This window comes from Pseudochaenichthys georgianus, chromosome 19 (assembly GCF_902827115.2).
Source record: "Pseudochaenichthys georgianus chromosome 19, fPseGeo1.2, whole genome shotgun sequence".
NCBI lineage: Eukaryota > Metazoa > Chordata > Actinopteri > Perciformes > Channichthyidae > Pseudochaenichthys > Pseudochaenichthys georgianus.
In genome coordinates this window covers 15,376,900-15,403,408 of record NC_047521.1, presented here as the reverse complement: position 1 = coordinate 15,403,408, position 26,509 = coordinate 15,376,900, and the positions used below count along the sequence as shown (strand labels likewise).

The 26,509-nt window shown below is 40.2% G+C and overlaps 1 protein-coding gene across 1 annotated transcript in view; it reads right to left on the bottom strand.

Moving 5' to 3' along the window:
- LOC117464785 (disintegrin and metalloproteinase domain-containing protein 12-like) overlaps positions 1-26,509 on the bottom strand; it is an 85,891-nt gene that overhangs the window by 22,855 nt on the left and 36,527 nt on the right. Inside the window, exons 4-11 of the mRNA XM_034107459.1 lie at positions 17,764-17,842; positions 13,830-13,906; positions 12,523-12,709; positions 5,007-5,072; positions 4,364-4,435; positions 3,761-3,930; positions 3,006-3,090; positions 987-1,135 (exon numbers count right to left, since the gene is read on the bottom strand). Of these exons, the coding sequence (XP_033963350.1) occupies positions 987-1,135; positions 3,006-3,090; positions 3,761-3,930; positions 4,364-4,435; positions 5,007-5,072; positions 12,523-12,709; positions 13,830-13,906; positions 17,764-17,842 (885 nt within the window). The remainder of the gene's footprint in view (positions 1-986; positions 1,136-3,005; positions 3,091-3,760; positions 3,931-4,363; positions 4,436-5,006; positions 5,073-12,522; positions 12,710-13,829; positions 13,907-17,763; positions 17,843-26,509) is intronic.

The following is a 26,509-nucleotide window of genomic DNA, read 5'->3' as shown; positions in this document are numbered from 1 at the left end:
AAGTTAAGGGTAAAATGTTTCACAGGAAATGCTTTTATTTTGAAGTGCAAGTATGTGTCCTGCTCTTACTCCTTCCTATTATGATATGGAAATGAATACGAGTATGTTGAGTGCATTTTCCCGTTTCAAACACGTTCAGTTTGGACAAGATTAGCTTGGTTCTTCATTCGAAGCTTCTAATACACAACAGTATAAAAACAAGAGAGTCTTTACATCATAGTTTTGTGAGGTGCCATCGTGGTTTTGTGGAGTGTTGTGAGTGAATGAAACAATTAAAATCCCAAATGACCATGGCTTTCCTATTTACAAATCGCACGCTTGTGCATGAAGTCCCATGAAGGAGGTGGCACTAAAAAATAGCAAGTACTATCCACAACTTTTGCAAATTAAGAAATGTGCTCGTTCATGCAGTGGAAGGGTGGTATTAGACAGCAGATGCCTAGTTTAGCTAAATTGTGTCAGAGTAAGTTAAATTGTATTGCTTTGGCCATGCACTGCGACTGAACCATTGGCTTCCCATCAGCATGAGTCATATTGCCTTAGGGCATTAGCACAGCTGTTGAATTTGCTATAAACCAAAATGGTACAGCAGTTCAACAGCATTATTTGCTTACCGCTCGATAGACAATAAATTGCAAATAGAGAGCATGTGGAATAATGTTTACATATGATCACAATCTGGACTCTTTTGAGCCACACTCGTCTCAATAAGTGACTGGATTAATGCAAACTTAATGATGGTTTGACATTACGATTGATGCATTTCAGATGGTTTTGGAGTAAGACGTCATTTTTAAAGCCTAACCAAAAGCGGCCCCACTGGAGTGCACTGAAGCAGTGACTGATAGCATATGTCCTTAGGCTGATGAAGGTCAACTAGCTGAAATAATACTCCCGCAATCTAGGATATTGCAGAAGAGAGTAAGAAGTCAGCAATCCTAAAGATCGATTGACTCTTAATTGTTAAGGTGGAAGCTGTGACTCACCCGGTGGAGGGAGTCATGATGCATCCTCCACGGTCCACGGTCACCCTGCAGCCACACCCCCTCTCCGGGGTGTCATGGTTCATTCCAAAGTTGTGTCCAAGCTCGTGGGCCAGAGTGACTGCAGCGCCCAGGGGGTTGTCTGAATGGTCCTACAAAAGAAAAATATCAATCATGCAGAAACTTAACAAGACATTGCTTCTTAATAATTGTAATCTCTTCAATTTATGAGTCAGATTTATCAAGTATATGTATAGACTGGACATGATAGAAGCAACGTCGTTTAATGAAATGTGATCAGTAACTGCTCTGTAGCAAACAATAACTTATTAAAAACAGACCTCTCCGATTACATTCTATGAGGAAAGTAACAAATAACAAAAATGTAATGGTAGCCAAATGACTGTTACCCCTCAGGACCTACTGGAAAAACATGTCTCAAAACAAGTGAGTGTAATTGCAAAGTGCCTAGATTAAAAAAACAACGCTGTTGGATCTGTGCTTATCAGAGCATTTTCTCTGCTCAACGTTGTGGTACTGAAATGAGGAATACAACGGCGGACTGCGGGCTGTCACCTTCAGCTTGCTCTGCAAACTTTGACCAAGCCAGATGTGCAGCTTCATCCACACAAAACTGGCAAAAAGTTAAAAGAAAAACTCTGCTTGAGGACAGCTTAAAAATCCCACAGCCAGCAAAGATAACAGAGAATTGAAAAAACACACAGTGCCAGAGGATGCACTGGGAAGATGAAGTTGTCACTGTGAAAGCTGTGTTGGTGGAGGTGCCGAGAGTTCCTGAAAGGTGTGTAAAACATGAACACATGAAGAGGCCGGATAAATAATGTAGCGCCTTCCGCTATCAGCTCCTCATGCATGCAGCACTGTGCATCAGAGCACCTGGAGTCTTCAGTCACTGTGCATTATTCAGTAGAGCTGTACAGTCTGATGAAATGCTCTGCTGGGGGCTTTTGACAGTAACGGTAATCAGCTGTCAGCACTCACCGGGTTTCAACTGCGCAGCCAAAAATCCATGAAAAGAAAACCCTCTAGTTCAGTTTCCAAAACACCTTTGCTGACTGATGAGGCTTGGGTGCTCAAGAGGGCACTACATGCCACTGTCTGCGTTCTGTTTCACCACACCTCAGAAATGAATGTAACATTTGAGGCTGGTAAATGGATATTCCAGATGGTTCCAGAATGGATGTTTAAGATTTAACTGCTTAGAAAAATAACAAGGAGACCCATAGGGGATGTTGGCTAATGAGTTCAAAAGTACTTTGTAAGTTAGCGAGACAACAGGGTTGTAGTTTGCCCACGGAAGAGTCTGCGGTTGGAGACTAATTCTTTATGTCCCTGATCTGATATATGTGGTATGTAGAGCTATAAGTCCCCACTTTACCATCTGCAAGGACAAGAGTGAAGAACCATCTGGGGACTTGCTGTGAAGCTAACCACCAGCCAGCCAGACAAACAGCCACTCAGGGACATGGAGTATAAAATAATAGCATGACTTGCACTAATACAACATGACATGGGCACATAGGGTTACAGTTCTTTAATGGGTGATCATTTACAACATGCACCTACGTTTTCATTCGGGGATATGCAGTACCCTTAAATTCACTAATTTGTTGCACCTCATTAAGAAGCAATGGTTTCCACTCGTGTAATGGATATGTGCTTTGATTTATCAGCGCTAAGTGGAGGGTGCTATGCATACTAACTTAGCCTTCCTGGGGAAATAAGTCACAATGATGTGTGTGCCCTGTTAATACAAGTTAATATCAACTCTGGAATCCTTAGCTCAACCCTTACACAAGAGGCTCACGGGAGAAATATGAGAGTATTATATCAGGGAGGGGGAGAACCAGGCAAAGAGTAGAGGGCAGGGGGAGGGAAATGATAAAATACGTCTAGTCTACTTTCTGGAAGTCAGAAACACACCAAATATGTATTTTGTACTCCTTTTGCTTCAGGATGGGATATTAGTTAGTACATTCAGTAGAGCATAGGTGTACGTACCATGACGATCCCCCCCGACTGCTCTGCTGTGCACATACTCATGATGGGTGCCATACCAATGGTGGTGCCCTGGAAATAGACCCCACTAAGGGGAAGACAATGACGTCATCAGATCTTTGATACTTCAACTGTCAAGATAAATGCCCTCTGGAGGGTCTTTGACTTCTAATGCTGTGAACTATAGAGCAATGTTCAAGGGCTGTTATGCAAATGTTGAGTAGTAGTGGGTTTTTTCATGACTAGCATGTTTTGGAATCGTTTCATTGGCTACTGACTAGGCCTGCACCCCAAATATCCAAACTAAATAAAATGAAAAGTTTTGTCTATATTTGTATCTACATATTTACCTGATAATAACAACTACACAATGTCATTTTAACAATAGAAAACATTTTATTTTTTATTTTGTAAGCATCTTATGAAGCCTAGATTGGATAGGACTGGTTTAGAAATATTTTGGCAATTGTTTTATGATGTAGGAAATCAGATTTGTTTTCCTTTCAACAAAACTGTGTGGTGTCTATGTTCCATCCACACTGCAGGGCACCTTTGAGGGTAGCTCAAAATAACAGCCACAACACAAGTTAATATTACAAAACATCACAGTCAATTTCGCTTCAAGTTAATGAAACCCAAAGACCGATCCAAAACAATTGCATTATTTGCTCTCAATCATTTGGAAATAATATAATCTATTTCAAATAGTGACTTTTAGAACGCAACTATCAAGTTGTACGCTACAACTGCAGATCTACCTGATCAGCTGGGCGTTGTCATGAGGCTTCTGAGGGAGCAGCTTGACCTTCCTCCAGTCTAGGAACTCATGCAAGGTGGTGAAGGGGTCCTGGGTTATGGGGCATTTGTCTACATCACTCCATACTTCCAGGCCCACCAGGGCCACGCGGATATTCAGAGCCCTGTAGAACTGAATGTTGAGGAGAGAGGGGGGAGGTAGAGAGGGAGAGAGAAACGTATGTTCAGGTTAAGGGCTGATGATCTGCCTCTCATAACATGTATGTTCTTCTCTTCACTGTACATTACTTATTTAAACAAAAATGCTATACAGAAGTTGCTTAAAAATTATGAGAGGCTCTGAACAAATCCTTAACCATTAATCTACATATGACTTTCCATATGAATGAATCATGTTTCTCTTCTGGTTTATTAAACCTCCACCCACGGAACGTATTATTACAGCGGCCTCTTCACAACAGTTCTCAGCCGAGTTATGGAATTGATCGTCCATTCATAATCCAATCAGCCTCTGCTCGCAGGTCGGTTAATTCTCAACAGGCTTGATGTGACCTCTAATAAATCAGACGCTTACACCACATCCCCTCTGTTGATTTGATTGTTACCTTGTCCACGTAATTGGCGATCTCAGCCAGCCGCTGCTTGACCTTCTCCATGTCCTTGCCTTGCTTCTGAAACTGAACAACACAAACAGACAGAGTAAAGCAAGGAGAAAGAGAGGTGATCCGCCCTCTTGAATGTTTATTTCCATCAAATACATTATTTGGGGAGTATATCAATACTGCATCGTATATAAACACTGCACTAGCTTTGGAAATGTCTTCACAGTGTCGTGTTGATTCCACTGCAATTGCTATCATCAAAGAGGTCCTGAGTGGAGCTTCGGATTAAGAGATAACCTCAACCACCTTGTCTTTTATCCAGCATTCATTCCCTTTCTGTGGCTCTGAAGCTTGTGACATTGACCTACACTTTCTTCTCTTTGCCCTTGATCTTAAGGCTGAGATTTTAGATAATAATTGAATGGTTCATTTAGGAGTCATGTGGTCAAATTATGTATAAGGGAGTAGGACAGGCAAGCATATGAGTAAATTGACACACTAAAGGCGAAACAATGTAAAGGTTAGAGTCATCTTATCTACGTCTCGAGGGGAATGAGGGTCAGCTAAGTAGGTGACCTCTGAGCTTTTTAGCTGAGGATATGGCTGGAGACGGTGAATAGTTCAGGAGGTTTTGACCTCTGCTTACCTCTCTGTTGTCAGCAACAATGATCAACTCCACATACTTGGTCGTAGTCTGGACGTGGCGTTTATGCTGCATGGGTGAGTGAAAGGAGAATAGGTAAGAATGAGCAATAAATGTGGTAATGACAAAGTGATAAACCAAGAGATGAAGTGAGATAAAGAGGAAGAGAGAGAACAGAGAAAGAAGAAGAAGGACATTAGGAGGACACACTTAACCGCAGCTCTCTGGAAAGGGCGGCTTAGATTTAGTAGGTGGCCACTCAATACACACTTTCCACTCTACACTTAAGGCAGCAGACACAAGAATCACAAAGCAATCTGACACACCTCACAGTGACCCAATAACATTGCATTTAGCTGACACTTTTATCCAAAGCGACTTACAATAAGTGCGTTCGACCAACAAAATACAAAGTTGAAGAAAACAGAATCATATAAGTACATCAGGTTTCATAGAGCAAAAACATTTCAATTGCTACTCAACTGGCTTTAGATAAGCCAGCCCTTTGTTAGTATATAAGTGCTTTGTTAATAGTTCTATCGCTCGAAGTGGAGTCGAAAGAGATGAGTTGTCAGTCTGCGCCAGAAGGTGTGTAAGCTATCTGCTGTCCTGATGTCAATGGGGAGCTCATTCCACCATTTTGGAGCCAGGATAGCAAACCCACGTGGGCCCCAATAAGGTCACAGGTTACTCTGACAACACAAATAAATCACTGTTTTTAGACAGCATAACAGTATAACCCCCCTGGCTTTTCTTTCTGAAATTAAAAGAGCATGTGACATGCTAAGTATTGATTTATATTACAACTCCACAATGACTCCATCAACTAACTACAACAGTGGAGTATGGACTAATGACAATGATATCCAAATATAAGAAGGCACATTCACACTCAGTGGCGAGTCGTGACTTTTACACCTAGGCCCTCTGACCCCCCTTCCCTCGAAAAAAAGAAGAGATATTACGTCACAGCGGAATATCAAAACAGAGGCCCGGGGTGCAAAACGCATCAATGACAGCGACCCTCTACCACAGGGGTGTCAAACTCAATTTCATTGCGGGCCACATTCGCATAAAGGTTGCACTCAAAGGGCCGGTTGTAACTATAATATATAATATATATATATAAAATAATGTATTATATTACATTATTGACTCTGAATTGGATTATTATCAGATAGGATAATAACTTAGTAATTAACCAGGTCTGAAAGCAGAAGTCCAGAGCAAATAATTGCAAGTCTCTTCAGTGCGCTTGTCACAAAACGAGATGCATTGTGGGACATGTAGTTTATGGGCATATTATATTATAAACGTATTATATTATTTGCAAGCTCTTGCGGGCCACATAAAATGAAGTCGCGGGCCGGATTTGGCCCCCGGGCCTTGAGTTTGAGACCCCTGCTCTACCACAAAGAACAACACCATTTATATAAACACCTATCATGACAGGACACCCACAGCCAAGTAACAATTACAAATGAATTAAGTCGGCACGGCGGCCCACATTGAAAATGACTTAGGCTACCTTTGATGATAAATCACTGAAACACAAAGTCCATCCTCCTGTCCTTTTGGATGAAGCACTTGCGGGTCATGCAGCTGATCCTTTGCCACTCCGGTTTATCATTGTAACTCAATCTTGAAAATGACTCGGTTAATAATTTCGCAACGATGTCATCACTATCACTGAAGTGAGCCATCATGAACGAACTTATGCTAATCATAAATATATCGATCATAAATCTATCGTTTAGATTTATGATTCGAAAATAATAATAATAATAATAATAAAAGCAGGGTTGCCAACTTTGGGTACCTGGCTAGAGTGATATTTTGATATCATGGGTTTAATTACACATATGCGCACGAAATGACTGCTATCGTGTCAGCAGCGGGACCTTATAGGATATATATACAATATATACAAATACCTGATAAGCAATTAATTGACTTATATAAATAAATAAAAATGTACTCGATACATTTCCATTTACATGAGGATGTGACTAGCAGTTTGAAATGATGTACTTGAATTATTATTATATATTATCATTATGTCAGGGGTCTAAAATGGTCATACAACGGTGCCGACAATATTATCGTTTATCGCAATAATTTCCGGGAAAATGTATCAAACATTAATTATCGTGAGAGGCCTATACATGAAACACACACACACACAAACAAATCTACAGACTTACTCCAAACTGCCAAACATATTAATTAACACACTCTATTTTGGCCTAGTAGAACAATAATCAGCAGACTTTTACTTTTTTATCATTTCTACTGGATCTTAGATCTGCGCTTGCGCAATACGGGTCGGCAGTTGCGAGAGAGTATTTTTGTTGGGTAATCTATGGTAGGGCTAACCCTTGACAGTGAAACACCACGCGTGAGGTTTAGATTATTTCCCTGTCTCAATCCAAATTGAACTGTATGAAATAAAAAGGCACATTTGTCTTGTAGTAAATAAAAAGGGTAACCTGGAGCCAATCCTGCAATTTCCCCACAGGTGAAAGAGTTGACATGCTGAAAACCCAACCCCTGCAGGGGGGTCTGGGGGGATTCTCCCACACGTGATGTTTTTGAAATACTAACATAAAATACACATTCTGGTACTCTCTTGAGTTGGTGCTGGAGGAAAATAAATAAATATATTACTACACGACATATTTAAAAAAATGAATGCCATTTTAGTTTTTTGTTACTTTGTTCTGAAAGCTGAACCTGCTGCTCCTGACGGCCCGTCCACACAGCGGCGTGCGTTAACGCTTGCCGGCGGACATGTCTGAAACTCGACCAACAACCAATCACATTAATCTCCCGCCCCTGACACACAAGCAGCGGTTTGATTGGCTAGAGCTTGTACTGGCATATGATTCGATTGGCTGACGCTTCTGCCGAGGCGTCAAAAGTTGAACATTGCTCAACTTTACTCTCTCGTTGAGTTACTATCGCTGGCCCTCTGTGAATGTAGAGAGGGACCAACAAGCTCTCCCGTCTTCACAGAACTCGCAGAGACGGCATTTAACCCTTCAAATTCAAATATTATTTTACACACAATTAAATAATAAAAAAAATATTTTCAAATAACATTTGTTAGTGTATATTTATCTCTTTTGGTGTGGTCAAGGATCACAGTCCAAACTTTGAACAAAGAAGCAGGAATCAGGTGCAGTGAATTATAACCAAATCTTACACTCATTATTAGGGCAAAAGAGAAAAGTAGAAGATGTGTATCACAGAGGGGAATTCGTCCTTCGAACAATTAATGTCTGAACACAGACGAACAGACCAAGCTAAACGTCTAGCATGACTGAAAATAGGAGGACTGAAAAAAGGTAAGAAACACATATTTTCATAAAAGAAGTTAAGGACAAAAAGAAAAGGGAGAACATGGAGATTGTTTTGAGGCTCTTTCAAACCAAGGCAAATACAACTCCTGTCCATGGGGCAGACGTTGCTCTCATGTTTTGTTTCAGTTCACACACACACACACACACACACACACACACACACACACACACACACACACACACACACACACACACACACACACACACACACACACACACACACACACACACACACACACACACACACACACACACACACACACACACACACACACACACACACACACACACACACACACACACACACACACACACACACACACACACACACACAATCCTGCTGGCTGAGTGTTCTGCTATCACACTATGGCCTACTTTCAACCTGAGCCTCTTTATCCGTGCTGGCCTGGCAGCCTGGATCCTCTCCGCTCTTATCTGCCTCCTTCATAGATAAGCCAGGGTGGGCTAGTGTGATCCAATTGCACCCTATGGTGAAATCTCCAGGAGGCCACTGGAGAGGACACACACATGGACACTGTGTTCAATCAACTCACTGAAGAGCACAACTGTTCTTTAACAGATTAGTCAGAAGTAAACATGACTTATTTCACATGACGTTTTATCCTTTGTCTCTCGATAAAAGTAACAATTGAAAATGAAAAACTGGTTTCTGGACTCAATTCAGTAGATGTATAAATAAAATCGACTACTAATTCAATTATTTAACAGCTTCACTTCTACATAAATGGACAAAATGTTCTCCCCTCTTCTTCCCTCAGTCCCTGTTTCCCCTCCACTGCTAACTCAATATCACAGAATTAAGGTGAAGAAAGAGGCTGGTATTCTTTTACCATTTGTATGATGAAGAGAATTTAAGAACAAAGGCCAGCTTACCAGCATGAAAGCTTTCAAGCACATTGAACATTGTCTTCATTAAGCAAATGGAGCTAGCTCAGGTGTGGATGAAGATAACAACGGTATAATGCAGCTTTCTGATTGGAGTCTTATCCCTGGGAACGTTTAGGCTGCAACGATTAGTCCACTAATAGCTGAGTCTATGATGTTAAAATAAATACATTAGAGGTTTGGACTTTAAACTATATTTTTCTGACATATTATACACCAGTTAATTTGCTGATGAATCTTGAAAACAATGGGGAGTTAATGGATAATACAAATATTGGTGACTTGCAGCCCTATATCTGTATTTAACCCTTAGTCAAAATGTTAATACATGTTCTGTTTAGGCGCTGTTGACGCCAATAGAGATTTGCAGGTACTCATGCTGTTGACGTGCACATCCTGTCAGCTAGCCATCATATCTCTCTCTTCCCTTCTCTACCCCATCTGACTCTCATCATCCAGGGGCACTCTGCCAGCTCGCCTCTTTATCTTTAAACACTCAAGCAGGGCACAGCGCAGCTTATCAAAGCAGCAGCAGTACACCTTGCTGCTTTGATAAGTTTCCTTGTATGCCACCAAGTACAGCAAAGCACACTTTATATTCATACTGTTTTGTGTACTTTCTCTATGCTTCTAACAAGGCCTTTTGCTCCTCGGGTAAGAAGAAGTGACAATTTTTCAAAAGAATTCCTTGTGTGTTTTATATGTTTTCACTTTTTTAAATCACCTGTGGGATTACTGTGTGTCCACCTCCCTTAAAAGCAGCATCTGTCTTCACTTAGAGATGTTTTCCCTGCTAACTCTGGCGTTTTGCTGGGTTAGGAGGGGTAGGAACATGATATTTCAAACTAATGGAAATTGATAAAACATATTAAAGTATGATGAGTAAACCCTTATGAGTTATAATCAAATTATCTTTTTCACACTGGTGGAAATTAGCAATATGATCCTACTTGAGTCGCCTTTTCCCCTTCTGTCTCTGTCTTTAAAACCCTCTGCATTGTGCCGTTTTCTTTACTTGTGCTAAATCTTTGCAGCTTTCTTAACAAAAAATTCAAATGCTGCTCATTGAAGCCAGTTCTATAATCATCAACAGGAATCAACAACTACAGTAAAACATCAGAACATCCCTATTACTTCATGAATAAATAAAACCTAACAATGTTATGTTTCAGCCAGTAAAGCCATGTGTTTGGCGTGCTTTCTGAAACAATACTCAATCTCAATATAAACTTAATGAAATGACTAAACAATTGCTACAATAAAAATCAGATTGAAGAAAAATGGAAAGTCCCTCATGCTGCATCACAATTATGGAATGTGTGCTTTTCCTCCTCGGAGAAACATCTGTTTCATCTTTTACCCCACCTATCTGTGTGTCTCCTGTGTTGACCTAATACATCAGCCATGTTCATCCACTCCTGCCATCCTTCAGCAGTCAGATAGAGATCACTGGAGTCTGTGTTTTCCACTTATCAACGCTTGCCATCTTTAAAGGCCTGTTCCCTCTGAAGATAAAGAGTCTCTATGACCATGGCTCTTATGATTTATCTCTCCGCTCAGTGGGATAGTAAGGAGCTGAGTGGGTCTGGTGGGGTTTTCTAAAAAGCAATCTGTTTGATTCTGGATGGACGGGTCCTGCTGAAGCCATGATGTACAAGCCTGATCTCGCTTTTCAGAGCAAATGGTGTCACTTAGCAGCCGATGCACTCTCCACAGGCGTTTATCATCCTGGGCTCTCAGTATACTGCGCGTCACTAATGGACATTGCTAGATCAGATGGAAAGAATGGGTGAATAATTCAACAAGTAGTAGCTTCTAAAATATATAACAGACCACTTACCAATATCTACATTGCAAATGATCTCTCAAAGAGGGTTAAGGTGAGCAATATTTTATATTGTGCGCAGTTGGAATTGAAGTACATGCTCCAACTATAAGAGTGCACTCAGTACAGAACAAGTTTTCGCCAGGTGTGTTCCTCCCAAACAAAGGGGAGTTGAATCCCTCTCAATTGTCTTGTTTTTAACTTAGCCAATATGTCTTTGCCTAACAAAACATTAGTTGATAATTTAAATCCCCTATGTCTGGTAAAGAAACAGTGAGGAGTCAATGTTGGTAGGCAATATCAAATTGAGCATACAATCATCAATGTATAAAACAAATATAAGACTGATGGGTCCAGCAATATGCGAGATTGGCTTTTGACAGACAGACAAATACACACACACACACACACACACACACACACACACACACACACACACACACACACACACACACACACACACACACACACACACACACACACACACACACACACACACACACACACACACACACACACACACACACACACACACACACCACACACACACACACACACACACACACACACACACACACACACACACACACACACACACACACACACACACACACACACACACACAGACACACACACGTCACAGACGCATTATACTCTTCCCTCCTGGCGTGGATAATAAGAAAATAACTTTCTTCACCGTAGCTGGTTAATACAAGATTTTCTGCATCACAGCCTTTTCATAGCACAGTGGGATTGAGACTACAAATTAAACATTTGAATGGAAAACACAACGGAAAGCTGAATGAAAGAGCATACAGGGCTTAATTAGTTGTTAAATATACCGGAGACTAGAAAAGTTGTAATTGGCAAATATTACATTTTTCAACACTCTCACCTCACGATTGAAATAATGAGAATAAATGGATTACACCTGTTTCACTACATAGACAATCCACAGGAAGTAAATATTATTTCATCAGAATGGAAGGGTATGCAAACTCTTCACAAAATCACTTCCAGGTTGCAGATTAAAAGTTCCTGTGAGGTGACTTAGCATTGTGGTGACAAAAAAACAACAACAATGAGTCTTTGAGGAAAATGCTAACACGATCAGAATAAAAAGGCTTTCTTTAGGGTATAGAAACGTTTTTTCAGAGCATTATCTTTAGTGGACCAGTTTGACCTGTTGAAGAGGCTTTACAATTTACAGGCCTTAAAAATACATTTTCCCTTCGTTGTATCTGAGAGTGCTTGAAGAAAATGTCTTCTCGGTAGTAAACGTTGGTGCTTTGCTTACCATGAGCTATGAAGTAGTTATGAAAGCACAAAATGCCGAAAAAATAAGTAAGAAATCTTGAGGACAGAAACTTTCTTTGAAACCGTCAGTTTACCGGTGATAAAAGGCAGACAGTTTAATGATCCTTACCCTTGTGCTGAAAGCCCTGAACGGACTGCTGTCTAAATGTTCAATGGGGTAGGTTATGTTGAAATCATGGCCACAGGTGCCAGGAGCGAAATTGAGGTGTTCAGCTGTGTAGATCCAGTGAGTCCCATCGGAGTGATCAGCAGATGGTTCCAGTACATAGGATTTGCCTTCAAGAGTTATGAAACCCCTGCAGAGAAAGGAAAGGTGAGACAATTCTGTTCATGTTTTCAGAATTCAAACACGGGTATTGTGCTAAAACATATCAGATGTGCAGCAAATAATATTGTTAAGCAAATCTAGCTGAAATAAAAGTAACAATGGCAATTTGTGTAACAAACTACAGATGCTACATCAATGTGATGACTGCAGTATTATATATAGAGTTGTATATCTTAAAATCCCATTGTTTTCTCCTCCTTACATTTTCTCATGGTTTAACCGTGGCCTTTCTAATTTAAAGTGACATCCTCATGCAGAGAATCTGGATAAACTCTGAGATTCTCACGGACCTTCAATATTCACAATCCAATGAACTCACACTAACCCCCTCCCAAAAAAGAAGCCTCAGCATTGTCAACTTTAAACCAAAAACAATTTGTCTCTGTGAGCCGGGCACTGTGTAGCTCTGTCATGTTATGTGCATATATTATTGTGCTTACAGGTTATAGAAAAACTGAAATAAATATTAAAAACAAAGGGCAACAGCGAGGGCTTTACAATCCGGCGAATCATCCGCGGAGGGTGTAGAAGTGTGGCTGGTTTCTGATAACATTCCTGATGGTGTGTCCAATGATATTACTGCAATCATTACTCCCGTTTGACATCTTGTCTAAAGCCTTACAATATGTCAACTTTACTGCTTTTCAACAGTATATAAAGACTGACATTTCAATGTATTAATGTAGCAAAAGGAATTATTTACTGGGTTCTGCTGACACGCCATTTCTCAGAGTTGTACACTTGAGACTTATGACTTGGCCTTGAGTCAGACTAAAGGGATAATTTCGGTTTATTACGACCCTGGATTGGATTTTCATAGCTTTGGTGACAATTTTAATGGTTTTGATGTCATCGTGCTGATGAAAATAATTGTTGTGAGAGGTTGTAAACAACAATTTGGAGACTTAATTTGGAGATATATGGAAAATAAGTACCAGAGATGGCGTTAATAATGTATTTTTGTACCGAAAGAACTAATGCAACAATGGCAAGTATATGGGCTGTCTGGCTACTTCTGTAGTTTATCACAAAGGCACTAGACCATTGTTTCTTCCGTGACAAAATGAATAAATGTCTGACAGACTTACTTTATACCAGTACAGGTACTGAGACTGACGTCCGAGTTGACATGTCCCTCCACCTCACCGTGGTAGTAGCAGTTTGCCTGAAGGAGCACAGACACAACGTTTTTCAGTATTTAAAACTCAGGACAAAGGGATGGGACCACCAGTGTGGCACGAAACATGTCACAGCTGTACACCCTGATCACCGTGAACTATGACCAGATTGACTCTTTTGTTGCTAGAAAGCAGCTATTCACTCTTGAAATCTGTGCAGCGTATCATACTGTATTTCCCAGCACAATCTTTGCATACGGCTGCATTCCCAGGTACCAGCTTTCAAGGACCACCTGTCAAGCTGCAGAAGGGAGTAACGAAAGTGAAGAAAGCCCATGTTTATTGAACCAGGCCTGGCAGCGAGAGGGTGGGGAGGAAGCGTCTGGTTTAGAGTGAAAACAGCCTTCAGTTACAAGGCCTCGCTCAGGTGAGGTCTAACCAACCCTACTGCCACCCTGTTCTGGAAAACAAGGAAATGAGTTTTACACCCCTCTAAATATAGAGTGCAGGCAGTAAATGTAAATGTCCGGCCCAATGCAAGGTGGCTAACCTCGAGAAACTGCTTGTTTCACATGTTCAGAGTCGAAATGACTTTCTGGTTTTAAAGGGGATCCTTTCCTATTTTTGCAGCATTTTTTCACAGTGATTCTACAATTGGACCAAAATAATCCAATTAAAGTGTTCTCACTATAAACAGCATTGATAGTGCCTTTATTGAAGCTGAATCTTTAAGAAAGCCACACACTTAACAGTCCAGAGATTGATTTCCTGGACCTAAACACTTTGGATTGCCAGAAACATGAACCCAAAGGAATGCTAATGTTGCTTAATGTCTGCTGGATACTTTGTTTGTTAAGATTGTGCATTCGCATTAACAACTTTATACAGTGATAATATGTCAATGGTGTTTTTACAACAACAAATAAACATTAATACTGCTTTGAGAACTTCAGAACATATTCAAAGAACTTAAACATACATTTTGTTGCACAATTGGACTGGAAAGACTTTATATCACTAAATAATCCATGCAGCACTAACATTTCTTCAAACATATTTGGCTATACACTTAATTGTCATATAAACATGATTGTTTTAGGGACAGGTTGAAAAATGGATTTAGCCATCAAAACAAAAACCTACCACCCAAAGGATAATATCTTATTTAGAGGACGTTGAATAAACAGACCCAAAGCCTGGAGAGCTTTGTCTGTTTGGCCACTTTCCATATATTTACCTGGAGGTGCACTGAAAGAGAATCATCCATTACGGCAAGGTAAAAAGGCAAATAACGGACAGCCATGAAATATGACATTTTAGTGTAGCGAGGAGGAGCAGGGCTGGATTTAGTGCGCCAAGTTAATGCTACCACCTCATGTTTCTTTGATGAGATCATGACAGTGATGCATCGATATGAAAGATATGAATAGACTTTTTGTTTCGACAGAAATAAATGAGAAAGGAAAGTGCTTGCGCCTTCATATCTGGAATAAGAAAGATTAATAACTAATACCCAGATTATTGTAGGAGGCAAGGTTGGGTGTGAACATCATATTGTTTATCATACTGCATTTATTATTCTAAGTTAACACTCTAAGAACCATGCTAGTGATTCATATCCCCAGTAGTGTTTGTTACAGCACTCGTTTATTGTATTGTGTGTGGACTTAGTGAGAAAGGGAGAGGACGAAAACAGGAACCGAGGGAGGGCTGACTCACGCTGAAGTCAATCCCAACAGTACCTTACCTTTGACACACTGCTGAACCCTCCAGATACTTGCCCAGATCACTATATCAGTCTCCTCCCTGCAGGCAGGACAAATAAATTAACTTTGGATCAGCCTCAAACAGATCTGGCCGTTTCCAGTTAAAAAAGACCCTCCCAAGCTGTGGTCATGAGAGAGGAATGAGAGGAAGGACGAAGGTCAAAAGATGTCTGTTAGTTCCCAAGACACTCAGCAGGTAGATACTGGCAGCTAGCCTTCGGCGCGTCCATTCTGTTTTTAATGCACCCACCCATCAAATGCAGAACAGGTGCTCAGAAGATTATGGCTGGGAAATTAATTGATGCAAACGAGGCATACATCGTTACTTCATCATTTGGATAGTTTGGGCTGTTTATCCACGAAAAAAACAATCAATATAAAGGCAACATCTTGGGCTATAGAGTGGTACAGTGATGACGTATTTTTGTTAGGCCGACCCGGAAGTAAGCTGCGCATGGGTTCCCTCGACAAAAAAGCAATGGGATTTCTCCATAGGATTTTGGAATATTGTAAAAGATCAAATCTGTGGAACACGAACCTGTTTGATAAATGCACGTTTTGTTCAGCCGGATAATATCCACATGTCTACCCTACTTTTATAATTTTCGAATCATAAATCTAATCGGTGTAATGACGAGTTTGGCGTAATGACGAGTTTGGCGAAATGACGTACAACGTCCTCAACAACTTCTGTAGTCCTATTCAGCCACTTGTTAACAACCATCATTTTTTAGACACGTAAACTCTTCAAAAATCTCCAGTGGCGTCACTGCTGATGTATTTAATGTGGTAGAACAAAACGTGATCCGTCTCTTAAATTTGCGTCATCACTTCCGGGTTTTAGGACTCGTTTTTGCACCACTCTATTGGACATGGTGATAACATTTTTCCCTAACACCAAATATTCGAAGGACTTAGTGATGAATCTATCTTGATAATGAAGCCCAACACCAATTAGTCCATCCAACCGCTCATTGATGCCATGTGCCAGCTATTGCCTCTCAGTGTCTCCTAAAGTTGACCCGCCTCAACTCCTTCTTTGTCTTTGTCCTTTGGTAACGCGGAGTGACAGAGCCAAGCCACTGATGGTGACAGCTCTGGTCTCATTGCAGTCTCAAGAGGAAATAATTGTTCCTTTCACTGTGTGGGCTGGCTATTATTGAATTATATTAATCTCCTCTTTTGTGAATTTTCAGCATAAGTAGGCCAGGCATTTTGTACACACACCTCGCAGGATGTCTATTAATATGCTTTCTGGAGATCTGAACAAAAACGTTTAATTGCTTTCCAAACAGCAGATGATCAAATCACTGAAATCAGGCAAGCAGGTAGAAGCTTTGAGGCGTAGAAAGTGTTCCACATGGTGCTGCCAAATTATTCTCATTCAATACAGAGTGCTCGACACATAGTCTCCTAATAGTCTCGCTGTTCTCTAACCTGGGAAATGTATGGAACATTTATGGATGCATGACATGTGTTTTCAAAGACCCATTGTATTTGAAAGCCGAACAGATGAGCTATATTTATTCCAAGCAAATCACAGGAAATTAAGACCAAAGTAAAAATATATAATTAATTATCTCATAAACTGCTCAAAAGAGAATATATTTGAAAATTATACATTAGAAAATCTGACGTTGCACCCTGAAAACAATTTTATTCTCTTATCTCAGTTTTACAAGCACGAGTCTTATGACGCAATGATGGGTGATGAATATTTTACAGTAAGTGTGACTTCTGAAGTGCACTTTGATGTTCACTAGTTCAATATATCCGTGCAGAGCTGCGTTACAAAGCATTTTTTGAAATGGTTTGAAGTCCATCCATTATAAAACACATGAGCCGCTTCCTAAATCGGAGTTGGCTCTCTGACCTCTGTTCGCCTTTTATTCCATCAAATATGAATATACTTCCTCATACGCAAGACGACCCAATTCCTGGCGGTTTAAAAGTGGGTCTAACTGCGATATCAATGTTTTATTACTTCCTTGCTGACCTTAACGAAAGCACAATGGAGCAGAACCCGACAGGAAGTACGGGTCCACAGCAGCCCGATATCCATAGGAGCTGCTGGGTGGGTAATGAAGAGAAGTGTCAGCTTCGATTAAGAAACAGAAAATAAAAGGTTCTTAACATACCGTGAAGTTGTCCGAGCCGGTGACTGCAATGCCGTCTTCTAGGTAATGGGTTTCTGTATAGTTACTTGAAAACAGCCCCCTAGAAAGAATAAACAAAGAAAACAAACAGAAATTACCCTCTGGGGCTTTATCCTGAAAAATCAATCACAATGTCTTAGGCCAGACTTGCATGAAAAGTAAACAGTTTGATATGATTTAAAATGTAACCCTGCTTCAGTATAGATTGAATTGAAGCACTTGTAGGCTACAAGAAAACAAATTAGATTTGTTTTAAAGGCTGCTGTTACATTTTCTGTTTACTTTCACACCATAAAAAAGCATCCAATATCAATCCATAACTCATTCCATGTGATATGGTAGAACAGTTATTAGCTCACACATTACAGACAATGGCAAACAATGAGCAGATGGACATAATAGAGTTATCGGATGAAAGCGAGAAGGAGGAGATTATGTTGACAGGAAAGCAGTGAAGGAGTCATTTTTAGTTACAGTCGGGAATCAATAAGACTACGAAGTGACTCTCTGAGGTTACCAAGCGCGATGCATTTACAGTTTATATCTAGAAAGCTCAATAAATCAACACAACGAAACTCTGCTGCGGGCAAACCTTTGCACTGCTCTCTCTTTCTTCCTGTTCACGGGTCACTACCATGTAGACCAAGAAAGATTACAGCAATACCTTGCTAATGTGATACCCACTGCCTTCTCATTTGTCTTCATCAAAGCAAACTCAATTTTGTTATCTCTACTTCACAATTAAAGCCTTCCACTCGCAAGGTTTTTACTGTGAAGCAAAGGCTCCCTGTAGTCTTAGTCAACATGATGTTAAAAGCATGTCTTCTGTATATGAAGATATATGGCGCTTAAAGCCCTTTGTAAAGTCTTTAATATTGCAAGGAGGAATGGTAAAAGAATAAATGCTACCAAGAGATACAAAATGGCATCAGTACTCAAACCAACTTTGAACTGTGGTCGTCCTGATCTTTGGAAAACAAATTCTTGGAAAATAGGCCATTATGACATATGTGCTAATTCCTTCTGCAAGAAGAAAACATTTGTATTTTTTAATAAAAACATCTTGAGATAAGGTCCCACTTACTTGTTGATTACAAGCTATCACATCTAATGACCATCATAAGGGAGTTGCTAAGTTGTCACTGAGAAGATTTAGTTGTTATTAATTGCACTGATAAAACAAATAAGTTGGACATTGTGTATATCATTTATTTGTCAAGCTGCTGTTTTCTACGGTCAATAATTAACCTTTCAATATTTTGTCCCAAAAGGAAATGCATTTACAACTATCTGACATTGCATTTCACAGAATGTATTAATAGTAACTGATTGATATCACTAAATCTGGTGTCCTCAAGAGCAGCAAACTACAAACCTTTCAGAGATCCTGAAGAGCTTTCAAGACTTTTTAGGTCATTTATCATTGACACTCAAAATATTGATTTTGGTATACCACATAACCGCCAAACTGCGCTGAAATGTCACCTCAACGACAATGACAAATCTGTACAGTTACAGCCCATCTACAATGATGGCTGCCCTTTTTTTCACCTACAGTTGTTACCAAGAAAAAGCTATGTGGACCCCCTCCTGGGCTGATTATTGCAGCATTAGCATGTGTATTTGTGTTCATGATTTGTATACGTGAGGATGAGTGTCCATGTATTGTACATACAGCGAGTACATGTACAGTAATAAACCACAGGACACCAGCAGATGGTTGGCTGGTGCTAATCCACAGCAGAGAAACAACCCTCAGCATGCAGCTGGATTCTCTTACTGACCTCACCGCTGACAACCCAGCTGGGAGTGTCAGCTGTAACAACCTGGGGAGGGGGGTTATTTTGTTTGGGAGCTGTCGGCATGAGATACAATACTTCCCCGCCCTCTAGAACAGAGCCAAATAGCTGGTAATAATCATTGGATCAAAGCGAGGCCAAAGAGAAGAGAGCGCCAAATAAAATGATGTGTTTCTTCAGTCTTAATTAGGTCTGCACTCTCAGTTGGACAGTCAACCTCAACATCTGCCCACAAAGGACAATCCAGTGTGGTGATTGTGTGTGCTTCATTGCTTGCCTGTAACACTCTGGCAGAGTCTGGGAATGAAACATGAAAACATGTTGCGGACACATGGAACCAAGAAACTTCACCTTAGTCCAACTGAATGAGGTAGTCTTGCACTGTTAGCAATGGTAGATGAAGATCACTTATATTCCCTTTCTTTATTGTTACTTGCACATTCTCCAATTTCCTGTAGACTTGGCCATCACTGACATCTCAGAAATAGGACTGAGTGGCCAGTGGTGTCATACAGATGACTGATCTAAATGTGTGGCCAGTGGTACTTAATGAGAGGTATCCCACTACCATTCTTTGGTTGGCAACCTCAGCCTAGCTGAACTTAACTAAGGTTAACTTAGAGCTAGCATTCATTGGCTGCTAACTCACATGGCGAGTAGTTTCACAGCACGGGTTGTAGTGCCAACATTCGACAGTTTCCTGGCAACAGCAGTTAACCGCTGTGCGGAATGACTAAAGTATTTCCACCATCAATTACCTTGGAAGTGGTTTAAGAATATATGTTTAATGTTCAGTATGAACAGAAGGGAAAGGCTAATCCAATGCTATATGGGCAGCTGGCTAATTGCTTCGAGACAAACTGATCCCTGAATAGGCTAGAGCATGATAAACTACACAAATTAGAGTTGCAATCTCCACTACAAACATGCAATACAGCACAGCACAGCACAGAGGTACCATTTACATAATGTAGACAAGAGTTGAAAGAAATGTACAGAAAACATTCTAATGCATGTAACCCAGCGGACAACACCTGTAGGTTCATCTCATCCCATTGGGGCGATGAACCAATACATCATGCTTCTAATTCCACAAACCAGACGTCCGAGTGACAGCAGCGGCTCAATGTTTATCAATCAGCCGGAAGTTAATGAGGCATGGAAGAAGGGAGGGGATGGGGGGTCTTGACTCTTGCCCTGCATTTAAAATGCATTACACATGGGACAAGCCTACAGCAGGGCTCTGTCTGACTGACAGGACGTTAGTATCAGGTAGGGACACCAAGAATCAACAAGAAGATACAACATTCCTGTTGTTACAGCCGAGGGACACCCATGGTCTTAAAGCTCTGACAGAGATATATCTGTTAACTCCTCCGCATTTGTACGACGGGTGATGTGTTTATATTTTGCCGTTTCCTGGCTAGAAAAGCAGAGATATATTATATATTATAAGACAATGAATACACTTCAAGCTAATCTTGAATGCCAGCTACTAAATGCCACTTCTGTTAATCAAATGTTTCTGTTGTATCTGTTCAACATTGTCAGCCTCTTCTGTCTGTCTTTGTATAGGGAAATAACACTGTGAATTGCACAGTGTCTTATCTAAATGGAATATATTTTAAAATGGCAAAGCTTACTCTGCAAACACAATCCCTGTTGTGAACGTTCTTCTAATTCAGAAAATACAACCACGCCAACCCCAGGAAACTTATCTCATTGGTGTTTTCTTAACACATTCCATCATTTTCCCCACATATGGTCTTAATTGCAAGTGTTTGCTCTGCTTCTACGCGAGTAAAGCAAATGTTGCGGTGTGTGAGATATATTAATTGCAACAGGCTTGATGAATTAGAGTTGGTTCCTAATCAATCAAAGGCAAACAGGAGGTCTTATTTGTAGGTGAGAGCTGTGTACGACCTATAAAAAAGGTCCGTTGCAGCATATAAAGAGCTTTTATATGCTAATGTGCAATGAGTTTCTATTGATTATGACATAATTGCACATCCAGTCTTTTTTGTATGTGAATTAAAACGTGTGATGCGACAACGAAGGATTCAGACATCCATATCAAGAGCTTTCACTGGTGAACAAATCTTGAGGAATAAACAAATACATTTTTAAACATCAGGTAAAGAAGAGAAATATTAATGTTATTGTGAGGAATACTTTGTTTCCTTACTCATGCTGGATCAGTTTTAATTTTTCAGTCAGTAGTCACAAATGGGTTTTCAACTTCAAGCCCTGCAAGATCCCCCGTTTCTCCACATGAAGTATCCAACCAGGCTAAAAGAATACGTGAGCATAGAAAGATAGTGTGAAGGATAGTGTTGAAACGTTCTTTGACAATAATGTGAAGTATTTTATAAATAACATCACTTCCTTTAAAGGTGGGGAAGGTAGTTTTGGAGAAACCAGCTCGAGTGCGCTAGAATTTGAAAATACACAGCCGGAAAAAAGCTGCCACTTCCTTACAGAGCCCCTCCTCCAACACACACGAACGCGCACATGACCAATGAGGGCACGAGATAAGTTTGTGCACAGATGGAAGGCAGGTAGGCCATCCAGTTGTTTTAGCCGGGCCGGCTAAAATGATTGGTCGTGCTTTTTACAGTATTACGGCTTCCACAGATGACATTTTTTACGGATTTGTTGTCAAAGCACTTAAGATATTCATTGCTATCGGGATGTTAAGAGCATTCCATGGAATATAACAAAAAGTGTATCTCGAGCCGGTTTCTCAAACTTACCTACTCCACCTTTAAAGGTCACCTATTATGCACAATCCACTTTTTCATGTTTTTTATATACATGTGTCTCCTCTGTGTAAAGAGATTCTGAAAGTTTCAGGAAAAAAGATTCTCTCTCTTTTTGTCCTGATCCAATTATATAAAAACCTGTCTGAAAATGAGCTGATCAGATTTTGGCTACTTTATGATGTCATAACGCACTGATTCTTGAAACTTTGCCAAAAACAGGTCCCACTAAGAAAAGTGCTAATTCTGTTGGAAATGAATAACATTTACATGAATAAAAAGAATCAAGGTTATAATCAGAGGGTCTTTTGCACAAATGTATGGTTCTTTCATAGTTTTAGTTTTATTTTTTATTAATTTAATGATTATATGCTGGCCCATTGCCTAAAAAATCAGTTGTCCTCGGATAGGAGATAATCATTTCAACTTGATTAAAAAAACAAAAAGTAATAATTTAATAGAATAATATTCTTACCAAATGAAAGAGTACATTGTAATATGTATTAAAAATGACAAACAGTGAATTTTGAACAATATTTACCATTATTTTGTGGTTGCTCAAAATGCGTCCCACATATTCGTCACCACCGTCAGATATTTATAAAAAGCAATCAAATCAGGCAACTACAAGGTCAGCTACATTCCTTAGGACCCCCTTTTCAAACCTCCAGCTTTACTGCATGCTTCAAGATCACTCAAGCTCCTGTAAGTTTGCTATTTTCTCTAAAACTTGTAAAATTGTTATCTGACTGCTACTGTCACAACCATAACATGTCAACACTGTCTCTTTTGTATAGCAAATATTAGATTAGATTATGACATAAATGTATACTTTTTAAGACGAGGTCTGAGGTAGCTAGCAACAGAGGGGAAACAAGATGGCTAATGTGAACAACTCATGCATATCATGTAAAAGAGTAGGTTTTTGTCACCACCGTCAGACATCACCACCATAAGATTTTCTGTCTGACGGTGGTGACATACTGTCTGACGGTGGTGACAAAAACCTCCAAATTGTACTCAAGGGAGGCTAAAGTATATTTGTTTACCACAATAACAATACACTGCATGCTACTACCACCATTGATTAACCATATATATATATATATATATATATATATACCATTGGTCTATCGCTCAATCCTAGGGGATGAGGTGTGCCTTCTCTCTTTCTAAATTCCCTATTATGCCATGTTCATTTGGCTTACGTCATGGGGGATGCACATAGTGCACCTACTACCTACCTACATAGCACATAGTACACCTACAATATCCCTTGTAAGCTATGCATCTCCAATGACTAAAGCCAAATGAAAATGGCATGACAACATTTAACCAAATATATGTTAAAACAATATATTTCCACACTTGAATTTGTCATCTGGTATTGGTAAGACTACTCTGACTATACCTTATAGGAGGCTGAATTTCCACTGGGGTCTGTAAAAAGTAAAATGTGTCAGTGGTAACCGTCAAACCTTAAACTCTTAAGTCAATGTGTTCAATAAGAAATATCGTCTAATTCACCAGACAAGGCAGTTTGGCGTAACATATAACACACTGCGGAAGAGGAGGCTTACTGACAAAAAACCTGCATACATTCAAACAATAACTCAGAGGGTTCAGGATTTCTACCATAATGCAGCACGAATGACGACTGACAAACAGGACTCAATAACACGGAAGAAAATAAAGCATCAGAGAATGATTCTGACTGATACAGTATTGAACCTCCACAAGGAGTTCATCAAGAAGGAACCAACAATGAAACTCAGTTACTCATCATTCTGTGCCTTACGTCCGTTCTATGTCACAGCACCAAGACCATCAGATCGCAAGACATGCCAATGCCAGTACCATGAAAATGCTAAGCTGATGCTTGAAGTCCTAAGAGAAAATGGTGTTGTTAAGTCTAACAAATTGGAGGATAGTTTTTTGAACTTGTCTGCTGTTCACAGACAAGTCCAAAACTTGGCATGTCTTCTGTGCTCCTGCACACGGTGTCTCTACAAACATACACTTCCCACACCACAGCAAGAGCAGACCAATGTTGAATGGCAGCAATGGGAACGAGTTCAGGACCAAACAGCAGATGGGCTCCACTTCAACACAAGACTTGTAATGCACAGTGGCACGCTGGCAGAGCTCATCCAACTATATGAAGACAAACTGAAGAGTGAAACAACAACACATGTGTGCTCGGTTCAGAACCAGTCCAGAGAATACAGGAGCATGATAGAGAACTGCAATGATAGCACAGTAATTGTGCATGTGGACTTTTCTGAGGCATGAAAATGCAAGTATAGTTCTGAGGTACAGTCATGCCATTTTGGTCAGAACCTCCCACAGCTCAACCTGCACACTTGCATGTACTACACAAAAGAAGAGAAGACAGGATGTTGCACAGTATCAGAATCCAAGCGACAAGATGCGTCTGCCATTTGGACTCACATGGAACCAGTCCTGAGAGATATTCGTTTAAAGTTTCCATAAGTTGATACTATTCACTTTTGGTCAGATGGCCCCAGCAAGCAGTATAAAAACAAGAAAAACTGTTTTCTTCTCTGCAGTGTCCCTCCAACACTAGGTTTCCAGAGAACAACCTGGAACTTCTTCCCCACCTCACATGGGAAGGGAGCCCCAGACGGCATTGGAGGAACTGTGAAAAGGACTGCAGACAGTCTTATACTGCAGGGGAATGACATTGTGGATGGCAATATCTTCCATGAGATGGTTGGCAGAAGCCTTTGCAGTACTAAGCTCTATATTATTAATGAAGCTGACATGCCATACGATGCCCTCCTTTCTCAACCACTAAAACCTGTACCTGCAACAAGGAAACTCCATCAGGTCACACCGACACACCGAAACAACTCTGAGATCCATTGCAGATCACTGTCCTGTTTCTGCAGTGAGCCACAGATGTGCAGATGTGCCCAACAATATTCCAGTTGATTGCCAACACACCCAGGGTACAGGTTGAGGATGATGGTCCTATACCAATGCAAAAGAAGAAAGGTCCTTTGGAAATGTTGATGGAGGAAATGAAGCAGGAGGAAAGTGAGCAACAGCCAATGACCAGGAGTGGTCCTGACGGGACTATGACAGATCTATCTGCTGATGTAGTTCATTGCGGAGATTGGCTGGCGGTCATTCATGACCAGAACTGGTGGTTAGCAAAGGCTGTCACTGTGGATGCACCTCATCAAGATGTGAAAGTGGAGTTTTTCCACCCTCATGGGCCCAACACACGATTCTATCCAAAAGAGGTGGAAGGTAGAAAGGATATGTGCTTCATACCATTTGACCATATTCTGGTCAAACTTGTGGAACCGTCATCACCAGGTCGTGCAAGCAGGACGAGGGAGATATACAACCTCTCTGCTGAAGTCATGGACTTCATAGAGGAGAAACATATACACCATATAGGCCTACATCCTGATAAAGCTGAATGAGTGGTGGAGTGATGTAGAAACAGTCAGGGAATACTCACAGGAGTTCACTTATGAATTATTATTATTTTTGTGCCAGATGTGTTTTGTGATGTTTACATATTTAGAAACATTTCAGTGTATGGAAAATAGACTGTAAGATGTAGTTCTTCACGTCCAATATACAGTTTACAGAAGAATATAATGTATTCTTTTATGAGTAGGGGGCACTAGATGACAGTTTAAGATGATGTCAGTAATGAATTGTACATTATTGCAACTGGTAATCACTTTATTTTTTAACTATTGATGATATGGGGCTGGGGTACTTTTATTAATGATATTGCTTAATTGTACCTTAAGTTACTTAATTAAATGTTTATCACAGTTCTCACAATTGTTATTTGTTGTACCAAATTGTTAAATAAAGTTGTTAAGCAAGGCATTGACTTGAGTGGTATACATTTTGGAATTGTATGTTGTAATGAGGCCAGTGTCACCACCGTCAGATTAGTGTCACCACCGTCAGTTCCAAAGTCACCACCGTCAGAGGGAGTTTTATTTGTTTTAAATGAATATGCTTGTAATCGGTTTCCTCAGTGCTGTTGAGTTATTAAAGTAATACTCTCTTTTAATACAAAAATGTGTTTTTTAAGTAAAAAAACATTACTTTGTCTGTTTAAGCTAAAAGTAAACGTTGTATGATGTAAGATCTTTTAAAGGAGCACACGTGAAAACA